This window comes from Panthera pardus, unplaced genomic scaffold, assembly GCF_024362965.1.
Source record: "Panthera pardus isolate Hobbes unplaced genomic scaffold, ASM2436296v1 HiC_scaffold_8, whole genome shotgun sequence".
NCBI classification, from domain to species: Eukaryota; Metazoa; Chordata; class Mammalia; order Carnivora; family Felidae; genus Panthera; species Panthera pardus.
The window spans coordinates 73,829,634-73,853,536 of record NW_026527013.1 but is presented as its reverse complement, the minus strand read 5'-3'; the positions used below and the strand labels follow the sequence as shown (position 1 = coordinate 73,853,536).

Below are 23,903 nucleotides of genomic sequence, written 5' to 3'. Positions count from 1 at the left end.
AAAGTTCAGATTCTCCTGTCATCTCATGTTATTTATGCAGCAGCCACTTGGCCAACTTGGATTCCCTACACACTATTAATCTTCATTTTAAAGCTGTTCACTCTCCCCCAACGTATTGAGTTGCATAAGAAAGACTGGACTGGCATCAGCTGTCCCTAAAATGTTACGTGATTGTATTTGTCCCAGAATGTAATTGAGGTTGCATAGACTTCTCACCGTACATCCAACTCTTACAGCAGAAGCTGCATTAAATGATGGCAGTTTAATGGAGCACTCATGATTAAGTGTAAATAAAGGTATATGATTAAGGTAAATAAAAATTGCTTAAACATGGGGATCCTGGGTGGCTGAGTTGGTTAACCATCCAACTTTGGCTCAGGTCATGATCTCACAGTTTGTGAGTTTGAGCCTCGCATCGGGCTCTGTGCTGACAGCTCAGAGCCTGGAGCCTGCTTCGGATTCTGTCTCCTCCTCTCTCTCACCCTCCCCACTTGTGCTCTCTCTCTCAGAAATAAATAAATGAAAAAAAATTGCTGAAACGTAACAAATATACTTTTAAGGGAGTGACAATATGGCTGTGGGTAAAATAGGTTGTAGATAAAGTTTTAATTTTTTTAAAGGTTTTTTTTTCTTTTTAAGTTTATTTATTTTGTGTGAGCAGAAGAGGGGCAGAGAGAGAGGCAGAGAGAATCTCAAGCAGGAAACTGAACCACCCGGGCTCCCCTTTAGGTAAAATTTTTAAAAAACAGGACAACTTTGGAAGATAAGGTTACTTTAAACATACTGAAAAGTTACAAATTATGAAGTTATAAATTAATCTGAAGTTCCCAAAGAGCAGTTGATGTGCTAGTCTTTTGAAATGATAATTTTGACTGTGAATTCTGGATAATTCATTTTGAAGTGATCAAAAAATGAATTTTGAAAACCCCACTAAAAAAGTAAAGCCAAAAAAAAAGCACAAAAAAGTAGAGCCAAAAATACTTTTTTGAAAATTAATTAGAAATTAATGAGAGAATTAATTTAACAAATTTGAAAAATGAAGTAGTGTTTTATTTAATTAAAAAAAAATAATGCTTGCTGTGGGCCAGGCACTTTCCTGAGCAATTTACAAATATTAACTCAAAACTTATAGAAAGCTTATGAAAGTAATTGAAGAAGACACAAAATAATGGAAAAAGATTCCATGCTCCTGGATAGGAAGAACAAATATTGTTAAAATGTCAGTACTACCCAAAGCAATCTACATATTCAATGCAATCCACATGAAAATTACAACAGCATTCCTCACAGAGCTAGAACAAATAATCCTCAAATTTGTATGGAACCAGAAAAGACCCCGAATAGCCAAAGCAATCTTGAAAAAGAAAACCAAAGCAGGAGGCATCACAATCCCACACTTCAAACTATACTACAAAGCTGTAATCATCAAGACAGAACAAAATAGAGAACCCAGAAATGGACCCACAAACGTATGGCCAACTAATCTTTGACAAAGCAGGAAAGAATATCCAATGGAATGAAGACAGTCTCTTCAGCAAGTGGTGCTGGGAAAACCGGACAGCAACATGCAGAAAAATGAACCTGGACCACACACCATACATAAAAATAAACTCAAAATGGATGAAAGACCTCAATGTAAGACAGGAAGCCATCAAAATCCTTGAGGAGAAAAACCTCTTTGATCTTGGTCGCAGCAGCTTCTTACTCAAACCATGTCTGGAGGCAAGGGAAACAAAAGCAAAAATGAACTACTGGGACCTCATCAAAATAAAAAGGTTCTGCACAGCAAAGGAAATAATCAGCAAAACTAAAAAGGCAACTGACAGAATGGAAGAAGATATTTGTAAATGACATATCAGGTAAAGGGTTAGTATCCAAAATCTATAAAGAACTTAACCAAACTCAACACCCAAAAAACAAATAAGCCAGTGAAGAAATGGGCAAAAGACATGAATAGACACTTCTTCAAAGAAGACCTCCAGATGGCCAACCGACGCATGAAAAAATGCTCCACATCACTCATCATCAGGGAAATACAGATTAAAACCACAATGAGATACCACCTCACACCTGTCAGAATGGCTAAAATTAACAACTCAGGCAGCAACAGGTGTTGGCAAGGATGCAGAGAAAGAGGATCTCTTTTGCATTGTTGGTGGGAATGCAGGGTGGTGCAGCCACTCTGGAAAAACAGTATGGAGGTTCCTCAAAAAAACATAAATAGAACTACCCTATGATCCAGCAATTGCACTACTAGGCATTTATCCAAGGGATACAGGTGTGCTGTTTCGAAGGGACACATTCACCCCCATGTCTATAGCAGCACTATCAACCATAGCCAAAGTATGGAAAGAGCCCAAATGTCCATCAATGGATGAATGGATAAAGAAGATGTGGTATATATATACAATGGAGTATTACTCGGCAATCAAAAAGAATGAAATCTTGCATTTGCAACCACGTGGGTAGAACTGGAGGGTATTATGCTAAGTGAAATTAATCAGAAAAAGACAAACATCATATGACTTCACTCATGTGAGGACTCTAAGAGACAAAACAGATGGACATAAGGGAAGGGAAACAAAAATATAAAAACCGGGAGGGGGACAAAATAGAAGAGACTCATAAATATGGAGAACAAACTGAAGGTTGTTGGAGGGGTTGCGGGTGGGGGGGATGGGCTAAATGGGTAAAGGACACTAAAGAATCTACTCCAGAAATCATTGTTGCATTATATGCTAACTAATTTGGATGTAAATTTAAAAAAATAAAAAATAAAACAAGTTAAAATATTAACTCGTTTAATCCTCATAAAAAATCTGTGAGGAATAGAGAAGGAAATGAGATGTAAAAACATCAGAACCACTCTTAAATACACATAATACCTGGTATATGAAAAATAGTGACTAGAAATACTCTTTTTCAAGTGGACATTTCAGTTTGTTTGATTTTAATAGGATGTAGAAAATCTGACTTTGATGTATCACAGTATTTTTGTGGGAAAATGCATTAGAAATACAAATATTAAGGCCAAGTACACACCTGTTTCCTGCCATTCTCAGCTGTGGTGGCATTCAATGGATTTCTCCTCTTTTCTGCTCACCTTTCACATGGTGGGAGCACGTTTCCTAACTCCACTCACTGTCACTGGTAGTGACCTTGGAGGCCTGAAATGAGAAATGGAGACCTTCAGGTGACAAGCCAGGAGCTCTCAGGTTTTCAGAATTGGAAGCTTTTGGGCTTTTTTTTGTGATAGAAAAATCTCTGGATTTGAGGTATTTGGTTTCAGGCAGGCACAGTCATCAAACCTCTCTCTTTCTGCCATTTCAGGAATTGATCTGTTTCTCTTTTTGCTACTGACCGCCACTCTTGGTCACAACTTCGTGTAATGTGCGTATATCTGTTGTTAAGTTTTCTGCCGCTAATACCAATGAGAAGCAGAGGAGGATAGCTTTCTTCCTTCTTTGCCAGTACTTAACACCCAAACCCTTTTCCCCAGACACATTTTCCTCTTTGGCCTGTGGGAAATGCAGAGATGAGAAAGTGACTCTGGGTAATGTATTTACTGAATGCCGAAATAAAATTGTCTGGATACTTTTCGAAGAAATTACTTAACAAGTATTTGTTGAGTACTTGTTATATGCTTTACATTGTTCTAGGTGCTAGGTATAGGCAGTACATTTGATAGACAAGTTTTCTACCTTTTGGTGTTTAACATTCTAATTGAATAAGACTGGCTGTCTTGGATATTCTATTGTAAGACCTGAGGATTGGGGTTGGGCTGGGGAGGATTTAAGGGAATAGGGAAATGAAGTTGCTTTTTTCTCCTCCAACTTGGACAGAATACAGAGTCAAAGGAGAGTTTAGGAATGTCCCTATCCATCCTCAGTGATACTGTATGGTTTGGGATGCTGATGTTAAGTGGTTAATGTAGCATCATGTTTTCTAGCAATTACGGATTAAAGGCAAAGACGACTACAAGAAGAAATGTTTTTACTTTCTTTTTCTTTCCTTGCAGATTTCAGGCAGAAATGTTTTTGAATTTATATAAATGTCTTAAAAATGTATACATTCCAAATATTGAGACTATGATTCTTTTCCTTGTTTTCTTAAGTAAAGACAATGCAGTTTTGGCAGTCCTTAGTTTTACAGTGAGAACTGTTAAAGCATGTCCATTAACTTTCCTTCCTTGATTATTTCTGATGTTGAATTTGAGAAAACAGAGTTGTAATGCAGCTTATACTTTGTTTTTACAGGGTGAGAATTCTCTGCCTCTACTTCTGACTTTCCATGCACTCACCTCACTCTGTACCCATTTTGCTCTTTGAAGTAATGTTTCTTCCTGCTTAAGGCTGATTCCTTCTTGTTCCTAGGATCTTGGTTGTGTGTTATCTCTTCTGTATTTCGTCCTCTTCCCTCTTTTCTGGCTCCTTACTTTCAGGACTAAACCTACTCAAATCTCTTCTGTCTTGAACGAAACAAAAATCTTTCTCTGATTTGCATCTACTTATGACTCCATTACTCTTGTTCCTTTCCATTGTTGCCAGACATTTGGAAAGAGTAATGAACAATTGCTGTCTGTATTTCTCACTTTTTCAATCACACATTCATCTGAATTTTCCTACTACTTTATTAAGATAACGTCATTAATGATCTCTTGCCAAACCAGTGGTAATTTTTCAGTTTTTCTTTATATGGGCAGTATTTACTGTTGACTTGTTTCTTAAATGTCTTCTTGCCTTTTCTGAAAAAGCTCTTGTCAGATTTGTTTTCTTCTTCTCTGACTGTGGCTTCATGGCCTTGATCATTGGCCCCTTCTTTGCCTGATACTTAAATGTTGGTGTTAAGTCCTTGGTGGTCTTCTCTTAATTCTCAAATACTCTCATTGGCTAAGGCTATTACCATCATTGGCTCTATTCTGTTACCTTGTAAAAATTTTCTAGACCTGAGCTCCGTACAGTTACAACTGTTCACTAGATGTCTCCATATTGACATTTCACAAGGGTTTCTCAAACTGAGCATACTCCTTGCCCCTGTCAGCCTGCTTGCTCCTAGCCCTGATTTTAAACCCAGGTTAAAATGTTTCTTCTCAATTCCCTAATCAGGATACCACTGCATTTTAAGCTTGTCAGTTACAGCACTATAGTATTTTTATTTACTTAATATCTCCAGTGCTACCTTATTAGGCTCTTGATGTCAGCAGCTCTTAGTCATATCTGTACTTATAAGCCATATACTTCTGTTGACTGTTCTATTGAAAAATGTCTCACAAAGGTAAAATTCTGAAATAATTGATACATTTACAAAACATATGTGATCTCAAAAATAATATAAATTAGAATTTACAAGTGGAAACTTGTAATTTTGGGTTCAAATTCACCATTCCTATACCTTGTGTTTGCTTCCAGTATTACTGTATTTGCCTTGAACAGGCAGGATCTAGGCTTAATATACTAGATGATTTTTAGAATGACTAGTTGAAAGTAGATTGGTCTTTCACATTCTTTTCTTTTTTTTAATTTTTTTTGATTTTTTAATTTATTTTGAGACAGAGACAGCACAATTGGGAGAGGGGCAGAGAGAGAGACCAAGAGAATCCCATGGAGGCTCTGTTCTGCCAGCGCAGAGCCTAATGTGAGGCTCGAACCCATGAAGCTGTGAGATCATGACCTGAGCTGAAACCAAGAGTGGGATAACCAGCTGAGCCACCCAGGCACCCTAGAATGCTTTTTCTGTTTGCATTGTTTATTATGGTAATTAGTTAACAGCATGGTAACCTTCCATGTTCAAAAATAAGGCAATCTCCAACAGAGTGGTTGGTCTATTTATTTAAGAAATCTGTTTCTTTTGGGGCGCCTGAGTGGCTCAGTCGGTTAAGCATCCAACTTCGGCTCACATGACCTCACAGTTCATGGGTTCAACAGCACAGAGCTTGGAGCCTGCTTCAGATTCTGTGTCTCCCTCTCTCTCTGCCCCTCCCTCACTTGTGCTCACTCTCTTTCTCTCTCAAAAATAAATAACAATAAAAAAAAAAGACATCTTTGGCTCAGGTCATGATCTCATGTTTTGTGAGATTGAGCCCCGTGTCAGGCTCCGTGCTGAGTGTAGAGCCTGCTTGGGATTCTCCCTCTCTGCCCCTCCACCACTTGCACTCTCACTCTCTCTCAAAATAAATAAACATTAAAACACCACATTTTTATAAATTATGTTAGGCGTGAGTTTACCTTTCCATATATTTTGGTCATGGGTGAAATACTATATTTGAATTAGTACTAAGTGGACAGTTGATTTTCACATAAGTCAGTGTGCTAGTGAATTTATTGTTCATTTTTTGGATGTATTCCTCCCCTTCCCTACCTTTTTGCCATGTTTTTAATAATATAATAAAATATTTTCTCTTTGCTAATCATGATCTTTTTTTTTTTAATGTGAGGGAGAGTGCAAGCAGGGGAGGGGCAGAGAGAGAGGGAGACACAGAATCTGAAGCAGGCTCCAGGCTCCAGGCTCTAGGCTCTGAGTTGTCAGCACAGAGCCCAATGCGGGGTTTGAAATCATTAACCATGAGATCATGACCTAGGCCAAAGTTAGACGCTTAATTACTGAGCCACCTGGGCGTCCCATCCTTGCCAATTATTTTTAATAATATTTTATATTATTTAAAATACCCCAAAATATAATCGTAATTATAACATGTAATGATTATTTAAAAATTATTGAGATGTTTTACATGTTTTTGTACTAAGTCTTCAAAATCTATAGCACATCTCATCTCATTGGGTCTAGCCACATTTCAGGTGCTTCAAAGGCAATTGTGACTCATGCGTTGTGAATGGAGAGCATAGTCCTAGAATATAGCTTGATAGTGGCTCTACTTTGAGGTTGATAATTGTATTTGATGTGTTTTGGAGTCTCCTACTGCCCATTTACCCCATTTCCTATATACTTCCTGTAACAGCTGTGGACTTTTTGTTTTTGAGAATCCACCTTTTATCTATTCTCGGTTGGTCTAGCAGTAGAGCTCACTCCACTTGCAGCGCCTTAGGGGCACATCACTGGCCAGTTAGAGTAAGGTCTTCTTGTGTATGAGGTTGAGATTTATTCCAAGATTTCATGCATAGAGTGAGGTTGTCTCACCTGTGCGGTGTAAGCTTGAGAGCAAGAAGGAACTGTTGTTGCAGCAGCCACCTTATGACAGTATAGGTTCTTAGTTTAAGGCCAGCACTGAGATGTAGAGGAGACTAGACTCTAGGTGTAGGATTTTGAAAACTCCGTTTCACTCTATACCCAAAACAAAGAATGTTTCGGAGATTGATAAATCAACTTTTTTGTTCAGGTCAGTATACTTTGACTCTTGTAGGTGTGGATTAGGGAGGTCTATCTTAAAATATCCTGTGGTTTTAGAATGTCCTAGTAGCACAGGATTGTTCTGGGATTGACTGGAGGGTTTCCACCAAATATAATTCAGGTTAAGTTGTGATTCCTAGGCCTCAAATGCTTGACTTTACCCCTTATAAAGGGTTGTTCCTGACCTTCTGGTGGGGCTGACATTTAAGGACTCAGCCTAATTACAATGAACAGTAATGATTCAAATGTCTATTCAGTGAAGGGAATCAGAAATGCAGGTAACACGTAATTTATTCCCCCCAATTTATTTGTTCTCCGTTTTGCATTTTATTGCTTTTGCCTGTGAGTGTAGAGCTTATTGTGATCAGTTTTTACTGAATTTAAAATCTCTTGTATCTTAAGGACTTTTAACTATAAATTCTTTATTATTTTAATGTTCTTTTGAAAGAGTTCCTCTGTAATGAGTATAAAAGTAAAAATTAGTTTATCATAATCTTTGAAATAATGCAAATATATATAAAGAAAAAAATTAATTTCCTGGTTTTTTCTTGATACTTTTTTCCGAATCCAGGGTTAACAGCCTGTTATATATCTTTCAAGACCTTTGTGTCTTGGAATGGAAATAGAAATAGAAATGGAAATAATAGAAATGTATATTTTTTAAGTTTATTTATTTTGAGAGAGAGCACATGCAAGGGAGGGAGAAGGAAGGGAGAGAATCCCAAGTAGGCTCCGTGCTGGCAGCACAGAGCCTGTCCTGGGGCTCAATCTCACAAACTGTGAGATCATGAGCTGACTCAAAATCATGAGTCTGATGCTTAATCGACTGAGCCACCCAAGTGCCCCTAGAAATATATATTTAAATCTATATGTTGAGAGAGAGAGAGAGAGAGAGTCAGAGAGACAGTCAAGCAGAGAGAGACAGAGAATCCAACAGTTTGGTAGAGTTTGAGAGAAACTGATAGGAACACAGAGAAAGAGAGACAGGGGCACAGAAAGTCCCCCAGACACAGAGAATCTGACAGAGTATTTACACTGTCTTAAAAATCCCCTGTATTCACCTGTTCATATCCACATTTAAATTCTTTGGCAAATACTGTTTGTTTCTTACTATCTCCCTAGCTTTACATTTTCCAGAATGTCATTATAATTGGAAAAATAACAGTATGTAGCCTTTTCAGATTGGTTCCTTTCACTTAAATAATACACTTAAGTTTGCTCCATGGATTTCCATGGTTTTCATGCATCATTTCTTGTTAGTGCTAATTAATATTCCACTGGCTCCATGTACCCCATTTATCCATTCACCTACTGAAGGACATGCTGGGTTTGGATTATTGGGTTTGGATGCTTGGGTTTGAATAAAGCTGCTGTAAACATTCACATGCAGGTTTCTGTTTGGATATATGTTTGTAGCTTCTTTGGCTAAATACCAAGGGGCATGAGTACTGGGTCATATAGGAAGAATGTATTTGGTTTTCTGAGAAACTTTCAAACGGTCTTCAGAAGTGACTTTACCATTTTGTGTTTCCATTAAGTAATAAATGATGAGAGGTCTGCTGTTTCATAGCCTCACCAGCATTTGGTGTTGTCAATGTTTTGGATTTTTGTCATTCTAGTAGGTGTGTATGGTATCCCATTGCTGTTTCAGTTTGCCATTCTTTTTTATATTTATTTATTTTGGGGGAAAGCACAAGTGGGTGAGGGGCAGAGAGAGGAGGACAGCGCATCTGAAGGTGGGCTCTGTGCTGACAGGCTGACAGCAGGGAGCCCCATGTGGCTTGAACTCACAAACCTCAAAATCATACCTGAGCCACCCAGGTGGCCCTCAGTTTGCTCTTCTTTAATGAAGTATGATGTTGAGAATCTTTCCATATGCTTATGTGCCACCTGTATGTGGGGTTTTTTGGGTTTTTTTTCTCCTTGGTGAGGTATCTGTTCAGATCTTGTGCCCATGTTTTAATTGGGCTGTTTGTTTTCTTAGTGTTGAATTAAACAATTTTTTGTACATGGCTGTATACCAGTCCTTTCTCAGATACATTTATTAAGATTTTCTTCCAGTCTGTGGCTTGCCTTTTCATTCTTCTAAGGGGGTCTTCCACAGAGCTGAAGTTTTTAATTTTAGTGAAGTCCAACTCTTTTTCCTTAACACCATTTCTTCTTTCACAGATTGTAAATTTGGTGGTGCATCCAAAAAGCCTTTGTCAAACTCAGGATCCCCTGGATATTCTCCTGTGTTATCTTCTAGGAGCTTTATAGTTTTACATTTTACCCTTAGGTCTATGATCCATTTTAAGTTAATTTTTGTGAAGCATGTAGTATCTGTATCTAGATTCTTTCAGTTGTTTTTTGTGGGTTTTCTTTCTTTTTTTTCTTTTTTGGCATGCATGCCAGTGCCTATTTATTCCAGCAGCATTTGTTGAAGACTGTCCTTTCACTATTGAGGTGCCTTTGCTCTGTTGCTGAAGATCAGTTGACTGTTTTTTAAGGATCTATTTCTGGGCTATTCTGCTATTCCGTTCCATTGGTCTACTTGCCTATTCTTTTGCAAATACCACATTGTATTGAGTATTGTAGCTTATAGTAAGTGAGGTTAGATAGTGTTAGTCCTCTAACTTGATTCTTCTTCTACTGTGTTGCTCTTCTAGGAATTTTGCCTCTCTGTATGAACTTTAGAATCATTTTGCCAATATTCATAAAATAACTTGTTAGGATTTTGATTAGGATTGCAATAAATGCATAGATCTGGTTGGGAAGAAATATCTTTACAATATTATGTCTTCACTCCATGTACATGGACTGTCTCCATTGATTTAGATTTTTGCTTTTTCATCAGGGTTTGTAGTTTTTCTGGTACATATTTTGTTAGATTTATAACTTAAATATTTAATTGTTTTTGTTCTTAACGTGAATAGTATAATGTTTTTAATTTCGAATTCAGTTGTTCACTGCTGGTATATAAGAAAGCAGTTAACTTTGTACATCAATTTTGTATCTTGCAACCTTTTTACAATTGCTTATTAGTTGCCCGACTTTTTTTGGTATTCTTTGGGATTTTCTACACAGACAATAATGCACATTTTATTTTTTCTTTCTAATAATGCCGTTTATTTCTTTTTCTTGTCTCACTGCATTAATTAGGTCTTACAGTACGATGAGTAGAAGTGGTAAGAGGGGATATCCGTGGTTTATTCTTGCTATCAGTGGGAGATCTCTCACCATTTAAGAATGATGTTAGCTGCAGGTTTTTGTAGAAACTTTTGTAGAGGAAGTTTACTGAGTTTTGTTTTGTTTGTTTTGTTTTGTTTAATCATGAATGAGTGCTGGATTTTGTCAGATGCTTTTTCCTACATCTGTTGCTATGATCAGATAATTTTTTTTTTTGTTGTTAGCCTTGATGTCATGGGTTACACTGACTAATTGTTGAATGATGAACCTGGTTTTCATACCTGAACTAAATCCCACTTGGTCATGGTGTATATTTTTTATATATACATTGTTGGATTTGATTTGCTTATATTTGGTGAGGATTCTTACATATGTGTTCATGAGAGATGTTGGCTGTAGTTTTTCTTTCTTGTGGTGACTTTAGTTTTGGTATTAGAGTAATGCTGGCCTTATAAAATGAGTTAGGAAGTAGTCTGTCTCCCTATATTTTCTGGAAGAGATTGTAGAGAATTGATATAATGTCCTTCTTAAAATTTTTGGTAAAATGCACCAGTAAGCCCATCTGGGCCTGATGCTTTTGGTCTTGGAAAGTTATTAATTATTAGTTCATTTTCGTTAATAGATATAGGCCTATTATTTTTCCTTTTGTGAGTTTTGGTACATTGTGTCTTCCAAGGCATTGGTTCATTTCATCTATATTATTAAATTTGTGGGCAGAGTTGTTCATATATTCCTTTACTGTCTTTAAAATGTTTTTGAGAGAAATAGTGATGTTTCCTCTTTCATTTCTGAGATTTGTAATTTGTACATATTCTCTTTTTTCCCCTAATTAACCTGGCTAGAGGTTTACTAATTTTATTTGATCTTTTCAAAGAATCAGCTTTTAATTTCACTGATTTCTGTTCTAATTTTTATTATTTCTCTTTTGCTTACTTTGACTTTAATTTGCCCTTTTTCTAGTTTCCTAGAAAGATGGATGCTTAGGTTACTGATTTTAGGTCTTTTCAAATACATGCATTCAGTGATGTAATTTTTCTCTAAGCAGTACCTTTGCTTTCTGAGGAGAAATTTGATATAATTTTTATCTTTGCTACTCTGTAGGTGAGTTTCCCCCTCCCTCTGGCTTCTTTCAAGATTTTTCTTTCTTTCTTTCTTTCTTTCTTTTTTTTTGATTCTCAGTAGTTTGAATGTGATATACCTAGATGTTGATGTTTTGTATTTGTCTTCCTGGGTATTCTTTGAGTTTCCTAGATCAGTGGTTTGGATTTATCATTAATTTGGGGGAGATTTCAGCCATTATTACTTGAGATTTTTTGTTTTCCTTCCTCTCTTTTTTCTGTTCCTAGTATTCTCTTTACATGTGTGTTAACACCTTTTGTAATTGTCCCACATTTTTTGAGTATTTTGTATTGTTCTGCATTTTTTTTTTTCAGCTCAGTTTTGGAAGTTTCTTTTGATATCTTCAAGCTCAGTGATTTTTTGCTTGGCCATGTCCCATATATTGATTACCCATCAAAGGCATTCTTCATTTTTGTTACAGTGTTTTTTGATTTTTAGTACTTCCTATTCATTCTCTTTTAGAACTTCTATTTCTCTGCTTACAATACCCATTTGTTCTTGCTTATTGTCTACTTTTCCCATTAGAGCCCTTAGAATATTAATTATAGTTTTTAAAATTCCTTGTGTGATAATTCTAGTTTTTCTGCTATATCTGAATGTGACTCTGATGTTTGCATTTTCTCTTCAGATTGTGTTATAAAATACTGTATGATATTTAGTTGAAAACCAGACGCACAATGTATTGGATAAAAGTAACTGAGGTAAATTGGCTTTTAGTGTATGGTTTATGTTTATCTGCCTAGTGGCTAGGCTGTGCTTTTTGTTTGCTGAAGCTGTGTCAGAGGCTAAGCTCTCCCCTCTTGTCTTTTGGGTTCCTTGGAGACTTCTTAAATAATATCTGGGATGTGCAGTTCTTTAAGTTGTATTCCCTTGTTACTATACAGAAGCCCTATTTATACGGTGGTAAGTTATGGGGGGAGGAAAAGTATTCTGTACTTCTATGATTCGGTCTGTTTTTTAGTAAGCCTGTATCCTTGGGCTGTGTCCTTCAGAAGTGTTTCTCAGTTTTCTTATACTTTTCCCCCTTAAGTAAGGCAGGAATACTAAAGGATGCTGCAGTTGAGTATTTCCTTCCTCTAAGTGAAAGGCTAGAGTGTTGTGGAGATGGGATTTTATTTTTTTTCTGCCAGATCGATAAAGCTCTTGTGGAACCCCAGTCAGTTAGTCTCTGTTAATATAATTTCTCTTGAGAGCAGGCTGTGTTAAGAACAGAATGCTCTGAGTGTATTTGATCATGACTGTTTTCCCCCACCCCTTGCTAGAAGCACAGTATAATTTTTTTGTGATCTTCGATGTGATAACCTGGTAGGTTTCCTGAAGGGAAAACTTGCAGAAGTATGGGAACCTATGTAAGGCTGGATCCCCTGGAGTTTTTAACTGTTAGACTTGTTCATGTGGAGTATCCAGCCATTTGTCAACTACATTTTGGGCTTTCCTACCCTGATAATAGTTTCTATGGAGATTTCTTTTCCTGGGTTTCTTCTCTGGTGAGTTGACTCTCTTTATCCACCTGTCTCCTTTGCTAATTTGGGGGGCAGTGGTTTGCTCTGTGACCCTTAATTCTCTGATCTAAGAAGAGTTGTTGATTTTCAGTTTATTCTCCTATTTTCTTGTTGTAACAATGGGATTGGTAACTTCCAAATTCCATACATGTCAGACCAGAATCAGGAAGACCTAGTGTTAATTGCTTTTTTACTATGTATTTTACTTTTCTTATTAAAGAATAAAACATACCTCTAGGTGATAAAATTTTTTTGACACAGCTGCATGATGTGCCACAGTGTGGATATGTACAGTTTTATTCAGTCAGTTCTTTATGGGCATTCAATATTTCCCATCATTTTTTCCATTACAAACAGTTCTGCTAGAAATGTTCTTATGGGGTACCTGGATGGCTTAGTCATTTAAGCGTCTGACTCTTGATTTCGGCGCAGGTCTTGATCTCATGGCTCATGAGATCTAGCCCTACATCAGTTTATGAGATCGAGCCCCGCATTGGGCTCTGGGCTGACAGTGTGGAGCCTGCTTGGGATTCTCTCTCTCTCTGTCTCTCTCTGTCCCTCCCCTGCTCACACTCTCTGTCTCTCTCAATCTCTCTCTAAAAATAAACATTTTTTTTTAAAGTCCTTATTCATGTGTAAGTATACATGTATACTTGCATACTGGCGCTATTATTTCCTTTGATTTACTCCCAAATGTGGGATAGCTAAGTCAACAGACATTGTAGTTTTAATTAGTAGGTAATCAGGTTACTTTGCTAAAAAGTTGTAGTGTATGAGTTCCCTTTCATTTGAAAATCACTGGAGGGGGTGCCTGCGTGGCTCAGTTGGTTAAGCATCTGACTCTTGGTTTTGGCTCAGGTCACGATCTCATGGTTTTGTGGGTTCGAGCCCCACTTTGGGCTTTGCACTGGGAGCCTGGAGCCTGCTTGGGATACTCTGTCTCCGTCTCTCTGATCCTCCCCCACTTGCACTGTCTCTGTTTCTCTTACATAAATAAACTTAGAAAGAAAGAAAGAAAGAAAGAAAGAAAGAAAGAAAGAAAGAAAGAAAGAAAGAAAGAAAGAAGGAATTGCTGAATATTGTCAGTCTGATAGGTAAAAATGGTATCTCATTGTTTCTTTGATTAGTACTTTCCTGATTACTAGTGAGGTATGGAGCATCTTATTACCATTTTGATTTCCCACATGCATTCTTTGTGACATTGCCATTTCTTTCAGTTGGGTTGTTTTTTCCTTAACAAATTGTATATTAGACATAGTTGTTAATATATTTAAAAATTACTGTTTGTGTTCCTCGTAGAAAAGTCAGAAAATGGCAGCAAAAGAAGAAAGTAAAAATCACCCATCTGCTCACACAGAGATAAACTGCTCTTAGAATTTTGATATTGGACATTTTTCTAACCATATGTATGTATATAAATTCCTACCAAAATGAAAGTTTACTTGGCATGCTATATTATAAAAAATATTATTACATACGATTTTACTAATGTTTCAATACAATGTAAGGAAAAATAACATGCAGTAGAAAAAAAATTTTTTTTAAAATTTTTTTTTTTTTTAATGTTTATTTTTGAGACAGAGACAGAGCATGAACGGGGGAGGGTCAGAGAGAGAGGGAGACACAGAATCCGAAGCAGGCTCCAGGCTCTGAGCTGTCAGCACAGAGCCTGACGCGGGGCTCGAACTCACGGATCGCGAGATCATGACCTGAGCCGAAGTCGGACGCTTAACTGACTGAGCCACCCAGGCGCCCCGGAAAAAAAAAATTTTTTAATGCATTTTGTGGGGTGCCCAGCTAGCTCAGTCAGTGCAGTGTATGACTCTTGATTTTGAGATTGTGGGTTTGGGCCCCACACTGAGTGTAAAGATTACTTAAAAATAAAATATTTAAAAATAAATTTTAAAAATAAAAATAAATGCTTATGACTCACTAAATTGATTTCATGATCCAGTTTGAAAGTTGGAACTTTTGAAACATTTTGATATGGGAACATTCTATCCCTTAATTCAGGATAACTTGAAAACCTACTGAAATTTTTATTTATTCATTTTTGTTGCAAACATTTAAAACAATTCAGTATTAGTGAAATAGTATTATTGAACTACTCAAACATACTTAAGACAGTATGATGAAACCCATTGTTGCCATTTCTCACATTTAGCCGTTATCACATTTTGCTAATCTTGTTTCATTTCTCTCCCCACCTGTTTTTATTATGCCTGGATTATTTTTAAGTGAGTCTTAGGCATCATATTGTAAACATAAATACTTGATTAATCCTCCGCCTATAGTATATAATGAATTTGTGGTTATGTTAAAAAAGAGAAGAGGCAGTTTTTTATAATATTTATATAATTTATATAATATTTATATAATTTATAATATTTTCTAATAGTTGATATTTACATTTACCAAGTTGTCTCAGAAATACTTTTTATGAGGGCTTTGTTGAAGTCTGGATGCAAACAAGATCTACAGTGTATGTGGTTAATTATCTGCTCTTACGTTTTAAAAATTTCATTCCATTTATTTACTGAAGATTAGACCACATTTTGGATTTGGCTAAATGCTTCCTTTTGGTGTTTTTGGATTGTTCTTCTAACTCTCATATTTGCTATAAATGGTAATTAGATCTAGATGCTTGTTTAGAGATAAGCTTGATTCTTTGGCAGTTGTGCTTAAAAGATGATGCTGGAAGCTATTATCTCTTATGGTTTCTATGGGCAGGGATTTGGGAGCATCTTCGCTGGGCACTTTTGGCTCACGTTCTCTCATGAGGTTGCAGTGAGGTGTTGACTAGATCTGTAGTCACTAGAAGGCTTGACTGGAGTTGGAGAATCACCTTCCCTCAAATGGCTGGCAAGGTGTAGTTCCACGGTTGGTGGGTGGTCTCAGTTCTTTACATGGGCCTTTCAGTAGAGTTGCTTGACTATCCTGACAGCTTCATGGCTGTCTTCTCCCAGGGCAAGTTATTCGAGAAGGTAAAATAGAACCTGCAGTGTCTATATACGATCTTGCCTTGGCAGTCATTGATATTATCACTTCTGCAGTATTCCTTTGGTCACACAGGCTGCCCTCGAACCACTGTGGGAGGGCATAGATACCTGGACATAGAATTGTTGGGGACCATGTTGGAGGCTGACTAACCATAGATGATTTGTTTTTAAAGAAATTCATTTACTTATCTTTTATTCTAAGTAGGCTCCGTACCCAGCATGGTACTTGAACCCATGACCCTGAGATCAAGAGTCACATGCTCTAGCAACAGAGCCAGCCAGGCGCCCTTACTGTAGATAATTTTAATTTAAAAGAATAAGGTTTATATTTGTTTGATCTTATACTTTTCTTTGTTTTATATTAAAAATCTTAATTCCCAAGGTACTAACCTAGTCCTACAATATACACATAATTTCAAGATAACAATGCTAATATTAGTTACTAAGAAGAACACTGAATAAGGTTTTAGATTTCTTAATGTTTCTTTTTGTTCCTAGACTATACCCCACTAGGGATATTTAGTCAAAATACTATGATACAGACCTGCAGCCAGTTTGATACACGTTTAGGTTCATCTGTTTCTGATCTTTTATGGAAATACACTCTTACCCTTTTTGGTTAATGATGTATATTTATCATGTAAAACATTACATGACTCTAAACTCACAACTTTAAAACAGGGCACATTCAGAATAGGCTCACTCGCATTTCTCTTTTTCTCATTCTGTCCCTTTCCCATGGGTAACTGTTATGTTTTTGTTTTTAAAGTTTAATTCATTTCAGTTTCTTTTCTACATATTCACCCTCCTCTCTTTGTATAAATAGGAGCATAATAGTAAATGATCTCCTGTGCCTGGTTCTTTCCTCCATAGTGGTAGAGATTGTCATCACCTCTTTTTATGGCTACACAGCACTCCACCATGTGGATGTACAGTTTATTTGGTCAGTCTCCTGCTGGTCGACATTTACATTGTTTTCAGTCTTTTACTGTTAGAAATAATGCTGCATTGAGTAGCTCTGTGCCTATATCATTTAGCATTTTTGTCAGTGAATTTTGGGACAGGTTCCTAGAATTGGGTTTGTTATAGGTCAAAGGGAAATGCTAAATATAATTAAATTAGATATTAACAGATTCCTAGCATGTCCGAGAGAGTGTTCCTTACAAGCTTTGCAGTAGAGTCTGGTGTCATACTTTAGGGTTGTTGTCAGTTTGTTATTGTGGTGAGCTTTCAGTTTGAAAAAATAAATTTTTATTCTGGGCGAGGTTAAGCAACTTTCCATTGATGGAATGGCAATTTGCTATACTGGTTTTTTGGTGGTTGTGGGTTTTTTTTGGGGGGGGGGATCTTTTTTTTTGCCTACTTTTCTTAAGGTTGTTAATCTTTTTCTTTCCGACTTAGAGGGACTTTTTATAATGGATATTAATAAATTGCCTGGAATATAAGTTACAATTGAATATTTTCCAGTTTGCTTAACTCTTCTAAATTTGCTTGTAGTGTTTTTAGCCATGCAATAGATTTTTATTTTTACATAGTCGCATCATGGAAGTGTTTTCCCTCTTATTGCTTCTTGATTTGATTCCTAGTTAGGAAAGTTTTCCTCATTCTGAAGTTAGGAAGAAACTCATGGTTTTTGTTTGTTTGTTTTTTTAAGTGTTCTCATGATTTTATTTTTTATATTTAGCACTTCTTCGTTTGCTTTTTATGCTGGTATATGTTGTGAGGAAAAGACCAGTTTCATCTGTTTCTGTCTATTTCAATTGCTCAAATATTGTCAATAAATCCATATTTTGCCCTATTGAAATGATACACCATCTTTATCATATATTAAAGTTTTGTATGTGCTTGGGTAATAGATTTCTGGATTTCTGCTTTATTTCATGTTTACTTGCAAATATTACACTTTCTAGTTATAGACATTAATACTGTCTTTATATCTGGTAGAGCCTCATGCCCAGATCCCCTTTTAGATGTTTTCATTGCTATTCTTATATTTTTCTATGTGGATATAACATCAACTTTATGTTTAATTGTAGGGAAGAAGAACTATTTTAAAAAATTGAGCTTGTGATTAATTTATAAATTACTTAGGGGGAATTGACATCTTTTTCATGTTGAGCCTTCCTATCTAAGAGTGTATGCACTTTTTGTGTGTATAGTTTTGTCTCATAAGAGTCTTACAAGTTTATCTTTGAAGGATTTGGCACATTCCTTAAATTAAAAAAAATTAATCTTTTATTAGAAACAGAGCCTTCCATTTTGTCTTTTAACTGGTAGTTACGTTAGTGACTCCTTTATGTTTTATTTCTGCTGGTTTTTTTTTTTTTAATTTTTTTTTTTTTTTAACGTTTATTTATTTTTGAGACAGAGAGACAGAGCATGAACAGGGGAGGGGCAGAGAGAGAGGGAGACACAGAATCTGAAACAGGGTCCAGGCTCTGAGCCGTCAGCACAGAGCCGGACGCGGGGCTCGAACTCAAGGACCGCGAGATCGTGACCTGAGCCGAAGTCGGCTGCTTAACCGACTGAGCCACCCAGGCGCCCCTCTGCTGTTTTTTTTAAATGTGTTACTGTTTTTAATAATTTTCTCATTGAATGTTTATGTCTTTTGCAGGGACCAAAAGATAATTTCATCTGTATAGAGAGATAGTTTTCGTTTTAATTCTTACACCTGTAATTCAATTCTAATAGAAATAGAATGCAAGCCGTTATATTTTAATTTAAAATTATCTGTTAGCCTCATTTTAAAAAAATCAGTCTGTTTAAATAATATTTTTATTTAACCCAGTGTATCAAGTAGATTATTTCAGAATGTGATTGGTATAACAGATTATTAAAGTATTTTATATTCTTTTTGTTGGTTTGTAGTAAGTCTTGGAAATCTGTTATACATTTTATACTTCCAGCACATTCAGTCTAGCCAGATTTCAAGTGTTGAATAGCCACATGTGGCTTGTGGCAACTGTATAACACCATGCACATTCTAAATACTTTCTCTAACTGTGTTATTTAATGTCATCAAAGATTAATCTGTCAAATGCATACTATTTTATAATCTACTTACTTTATCTTAACATCATTAATATGTTTCCACATCAATATTGTACCTCTACAATAATTTTCAAAGCGCATGGTATGGTATAGATGTACCATAATAAGCCAGTTTTTTGTTTGTTTTTTGTTTGCCTATTGTTTTGCCTTTAAGTATTTTATTGCACTATTGCTTTTAGTGAACATGCTTATAGTTAAATCTTTGCAATCTTTATTTCCTTTTGCTGAATGTCTATAAATGCACTTGCTCTGTAAAAGGGTATGTAATTTTTAAAGCTTTGGTGTATATTGCCTATTTATATTTTATGAATCTTCTAATTTACTGATACTACATAACAGTGTCTATTTACCTCATGAAGCCTTTGTTAATACTGTGTATTTATTGTCTTTCTTTTGAAATGCCTTTAGTTAAAACCCTTTAGGTAACCCTTCAGTTAAGAGTGGTATATTGCTTTGTATATTTTGATTGATAGTGAAATGTGTGTTTGGATATAAGCATCTTTTGCATATTGACAGTTCATTTTATTTATCATTTTCTATTGTGGGATTGGTCTTCTAACGTACTGATTTGTAAGACTGTGTTTTATATTAAGGAATTTGTAGGACTTTGTTTTATATTAAGGATATTAATCTGTTTTGTAGCAAATATATTTCTCCAGTTTGCCATTTGCCTTTACCTCCCTTTTTTAAATTGTATTTTAAAGTTTATTTATTATTTATTTTTGAGAGAGAGAGAAAGTGCACACGTGCACAAGCAGGGGAGGGGCAGAGAGAAGAAAAGAGAGACTCCCAAGCAGGCTCTGTGCTCTCAGTGGGGCTTGATCCCACGAACTGTGAGATCATGACCTGAGCCGAAATCAAGAGTCAGACGCTTAACTGACTGAGCCACCCAGGCACCCCTTGCCTTTACCTTTCATATTGTTTACTTATGTACATGATTCTAAATTTTTATTTAGTGAAATCTGTTGGTTTTTTTATGGGGTTGTGTTTTGTCTTTGGTGTAACTCACCCATCTTCCTGTGGGGTTATGGTATTTGTTCCAATACCAGCTTCACCTTGTTTTTTCTTCACTGACTTCAAATGCTTGCTTTCATAATTATTAGATGTATATTGACGCTTTATTTTCTGGTGTATATTATATTACACTTCTCTGTCCCTACAGGTTATATGAAATCTCTGGTAGGGCAGATGTTCATTTTCAGAAACATTTTGGCTGGTACTTTGGTTCTTGTTTTCTTTAAGGTGAATTTTAGCATTATTTTGTGAAGTTAAGTATCTTCTTAGCAAGAGAAAATAGAAACAAATCCTTGGCTCTTTTATTGAAACCATTTTATAGTACAGAATTTTATAGTTTGGTATTTCGTAATGAATTTGTATGGTTATTGTTAAAGTTTATTTTCCTGGTCATTTGTAGTAATGTTTCTTCTGTGGAGTAGTGTAAATTTTATTTTCTAATAAGTTGTTACTTGCATATATGAATGCACCTTTTGCTTTTTGTATATGATTTTCTCTAACTTAGGTAGTCTCTTTTTATTCTATTGGATTTTCAAGGAAAATAGTCATCTACCAGTAATTCTGTTTTTCTTCCTTTCAGTGTTTACACATTGTCTTTAATTTTCCTTACTAACTTCTACAGCAGTTAGTAATAATTAATGTTTTTTCTTATTTATAACACCAAGCATTTTACTGCTAAATATGACTTGGTTGTTGGTTTGAGAGAAGGGTACCATCATAAACTTGTTTTTCAATTTTTATTTACATTCCAGTTAGTTAACATAGAGTGTAACGTTAGTTTCCGGTGTACAGTTTAGTGACTCGGCACTTACATAGAACACCCGATGCTCATCACAAGTTCACTCCTTCATCCCCAACTTTTAAGAGTATTCTTTTTTTAAGTTTACTATAAGTAAGATCTTGGCTCTGTTTTTAGTTAGGAACTGATTGTTAACTTTCTTCAGATGACTTTTTTGGCATATTGATAGCTTATTTTCTTTGATAGATATATTGAATTTTGTCAGCTTTTCCATGAATATTTTTAGATACAGCTTTGGATTCAATTTCTACAAGCTTCAGTTAGGGTTTTTGGATCTCTTATAAGTACAGTTGTTATGTATGTGCTATGTGCTATTTTAGGTTTTGGTAGCAAGATTAAGTTGGTTTTATAAAATAAAGTTGTAATTTGTGTGCTTTCAAATGCTCTGGAGATGTACAAACAGAATTAAATTATATGTTTATTGAAGGCTTAATAGAAATCATCTAAAATCAAACTGGGCTCAGATTCTTTTCTTATTAAATACAATTCTTTTAACACTTTTAAATTTTCTTTGATGAACTGTACTGATTTTATTCAGCTTCTGCTGAGAGACAATTTGTTCAGTGTATAAAACAGTTAATTTATTTTACATTAATCACGCCCAGAAGCTATGCACTGTAGGGTTGATTTCCATATCTTAACAGTTTTCTGTTTCCTTGGGACGTTTTTATTGATTTTAAATTCAGAGAGAAAGATGAATGTTATTGAAGTCACAAAGTAGGACTTCTTTTCAAGAGATAATTTTCTTCACAGCCTTTTTTTTTAAATTTTGAGCCTATAGAAAAGTCTTATAAGAATAAAAATTTTAATGTGTTAACTATTCTTGTTCTTAGGTGCATTTTATCTGGTGTTTGAATATATGGACCATGATCTGATGGGACTACTGGAATCAGGCTTGGTTCATTTTAATGAAAATCACATAAAGTCATTTATGAGACAGCTTATGGAAGGCCTGGATTATTGTCATAAGAAGAACTTTTTGCATAGAGATATTAAATGTTCAAATATTCTTCTAAATAATAGGTATGGTATGAGTCTGATATATGTGTTTCAAATGAGTATTATATAATGTATACTTTGATTCTGTTGAAAAGATTTAAAATTTATTGCTCAAGCTGTTATAACATAATCAGTGTTATAACTGCCAGAACTGCATCTGAACATGTGTTAAATACACTTTGGTTAATTTTCCGATAATACTTTTTGGTGTACATAAAATAATACTTAATCAATTTTCTTATTTGATATTCTTCCAGATAATGTGAATGGATATTCTTATAATTAATAATGATTTCAGCCTTAGGTTAAGAATAGTTCTGAGAATTTTTTTTAATTTAGAATTTGTTTTACACCAGTATCACAGTTTTAAAGTGAACTTTTTTTGAAGTGTGTATACACAGACACACACACACATATATACTTATACACACACACAAGTAGATATTTAAAGTTTATGTTAAACATTTTACTGACAGCATAACCTGAGCTCTGATAATTCTTTTGTAAGTAGTACTCCTTGTTAGTTTAAGTGAGATATGCCTGGTTCTGATTTTAGTTACTAGAAAGGGTTCTATGTACCTAGCCCCTCTAAGAATTGGAAAATTAAACATAAATTTAAAATGATACGATTTCATTCTCATGCTTTACTGATTTGATTTGAACAAGTAATATGTCTTAATACTGAGTAGCAACAATAATCTCATTTTATTTTCATTGAAGTGTACTTTTCTAAATAGGAACTAACTAATACTAAAATACTGTTAATACTAGTACAATAATAGTAATAGTTGTGGTGGTGGTACTAGAATAATAGTAGCTGAAATTGTCAAAGGAAAAGTACTGTTTGTTTTTTTTTTTTTTTTCTTGTTTATCTGTTTACCTTTCCTTATAGGACTTGGGGTACTGCTGTGTGATCAATGTTAAAGTTTATATAAGTATATTTTTTATTAGTCCTAGGAATAGAATATGAATGTGTATGATAGGATTAGATATCTATGAATATGTACAAATATGTATGATTTCAGAGTAGGCTAATAGTTTATGTTCATTTTGTCTTCCACCAGAGGGCAAATAAAACTTGCAGATTTTGGACTTGCTCGATTGTATAGCTCAGAAGAAAGGTAAGAGTATTTTCAAATGAGTATTATAGACAATAGAGACCAGTTTTAAGGACAGCTTATTGATAGTTTATTTTTTTTTAAGAAATAAACTTTTTTAAGAAAAGGGAAATCTATACTTTTCATTGTTAAATACAGGAAATAATATAATTTTATACCATATTGGATTGACTGTTTTAATTACAAATTTTATGTATTTATCTCAATTTAAAAATAATTGCTTTTTTGGCACTTTAGAGGTAAATAAATTTTTTTTTTAAACGTGTCATTTTAAATGTAGCTTAAGTACAGATCCAGATATTAAGATGTTGGTGATTTTTGTGTTTAGTGAAAAATATTAGTACAGTATGTGCTTTTTTTATACTGCATGTTTAAGCTCACAAATTTTGTTTTAGTTATTAATTTGGATTCCTTTTTTTAAAAACTCAAGTTTTATCTATAGTTATGTTTGTTGTAAACTCTCTGGAACCTTTTATTTAAACTATTGTGAGAAAGTTCCATTGTATAACTCTTCTCTGTATGGAGCTTCCCTGGCTGCACTTGGGACGTGTATCCCATTTTGGCTCCTTTGGGCCTGGTGGTAGTGAAATAGGACTTGCCTCATTAGAACTAATATGTGGGAGTCTGGCTGGCTCAGTGGGTGGAGCATGGGATTCTTGATCTCGGGGTTGTAAGTTTAAGCCCACACTGGGTACAGAGATTACTTAAAAAGAAAATCTTAAAAAAAGAAGAAAACTAATATGGAATTTCAAAATTATTTTTGTGAAGTAGTGGATTTTATATAAATATT

General features: G+C 35.1%; 1 protein-coding gene across 2 annotated transcripts in view; it reads left to right on the top strand.

The window, feature by feature from the left end:
• The window catches only part of CDK13 (cyclin dependent kinase 13), a 122,076-nt gene that overhangs the window by 57,417 nt on the left and 40,756 nt on the right, over positions 1–23,903 (top strand). For both annotated transcript variants that reach the window (XM_019451096.2, XM_019451093.2), the window contains exons 6-7: positions 21,830–22,019; positions 23,060–23,116. In XM_019451096.2, the coding sequence (XP_019306641.2) occupies positions 21,830–22,019; positions 23,060–23,116 (247 nt within the window). The remainder of the gene's footprint in view (positions 1–21,829; positions 22,020–23,059; positions 23,117–23,903) is intronic.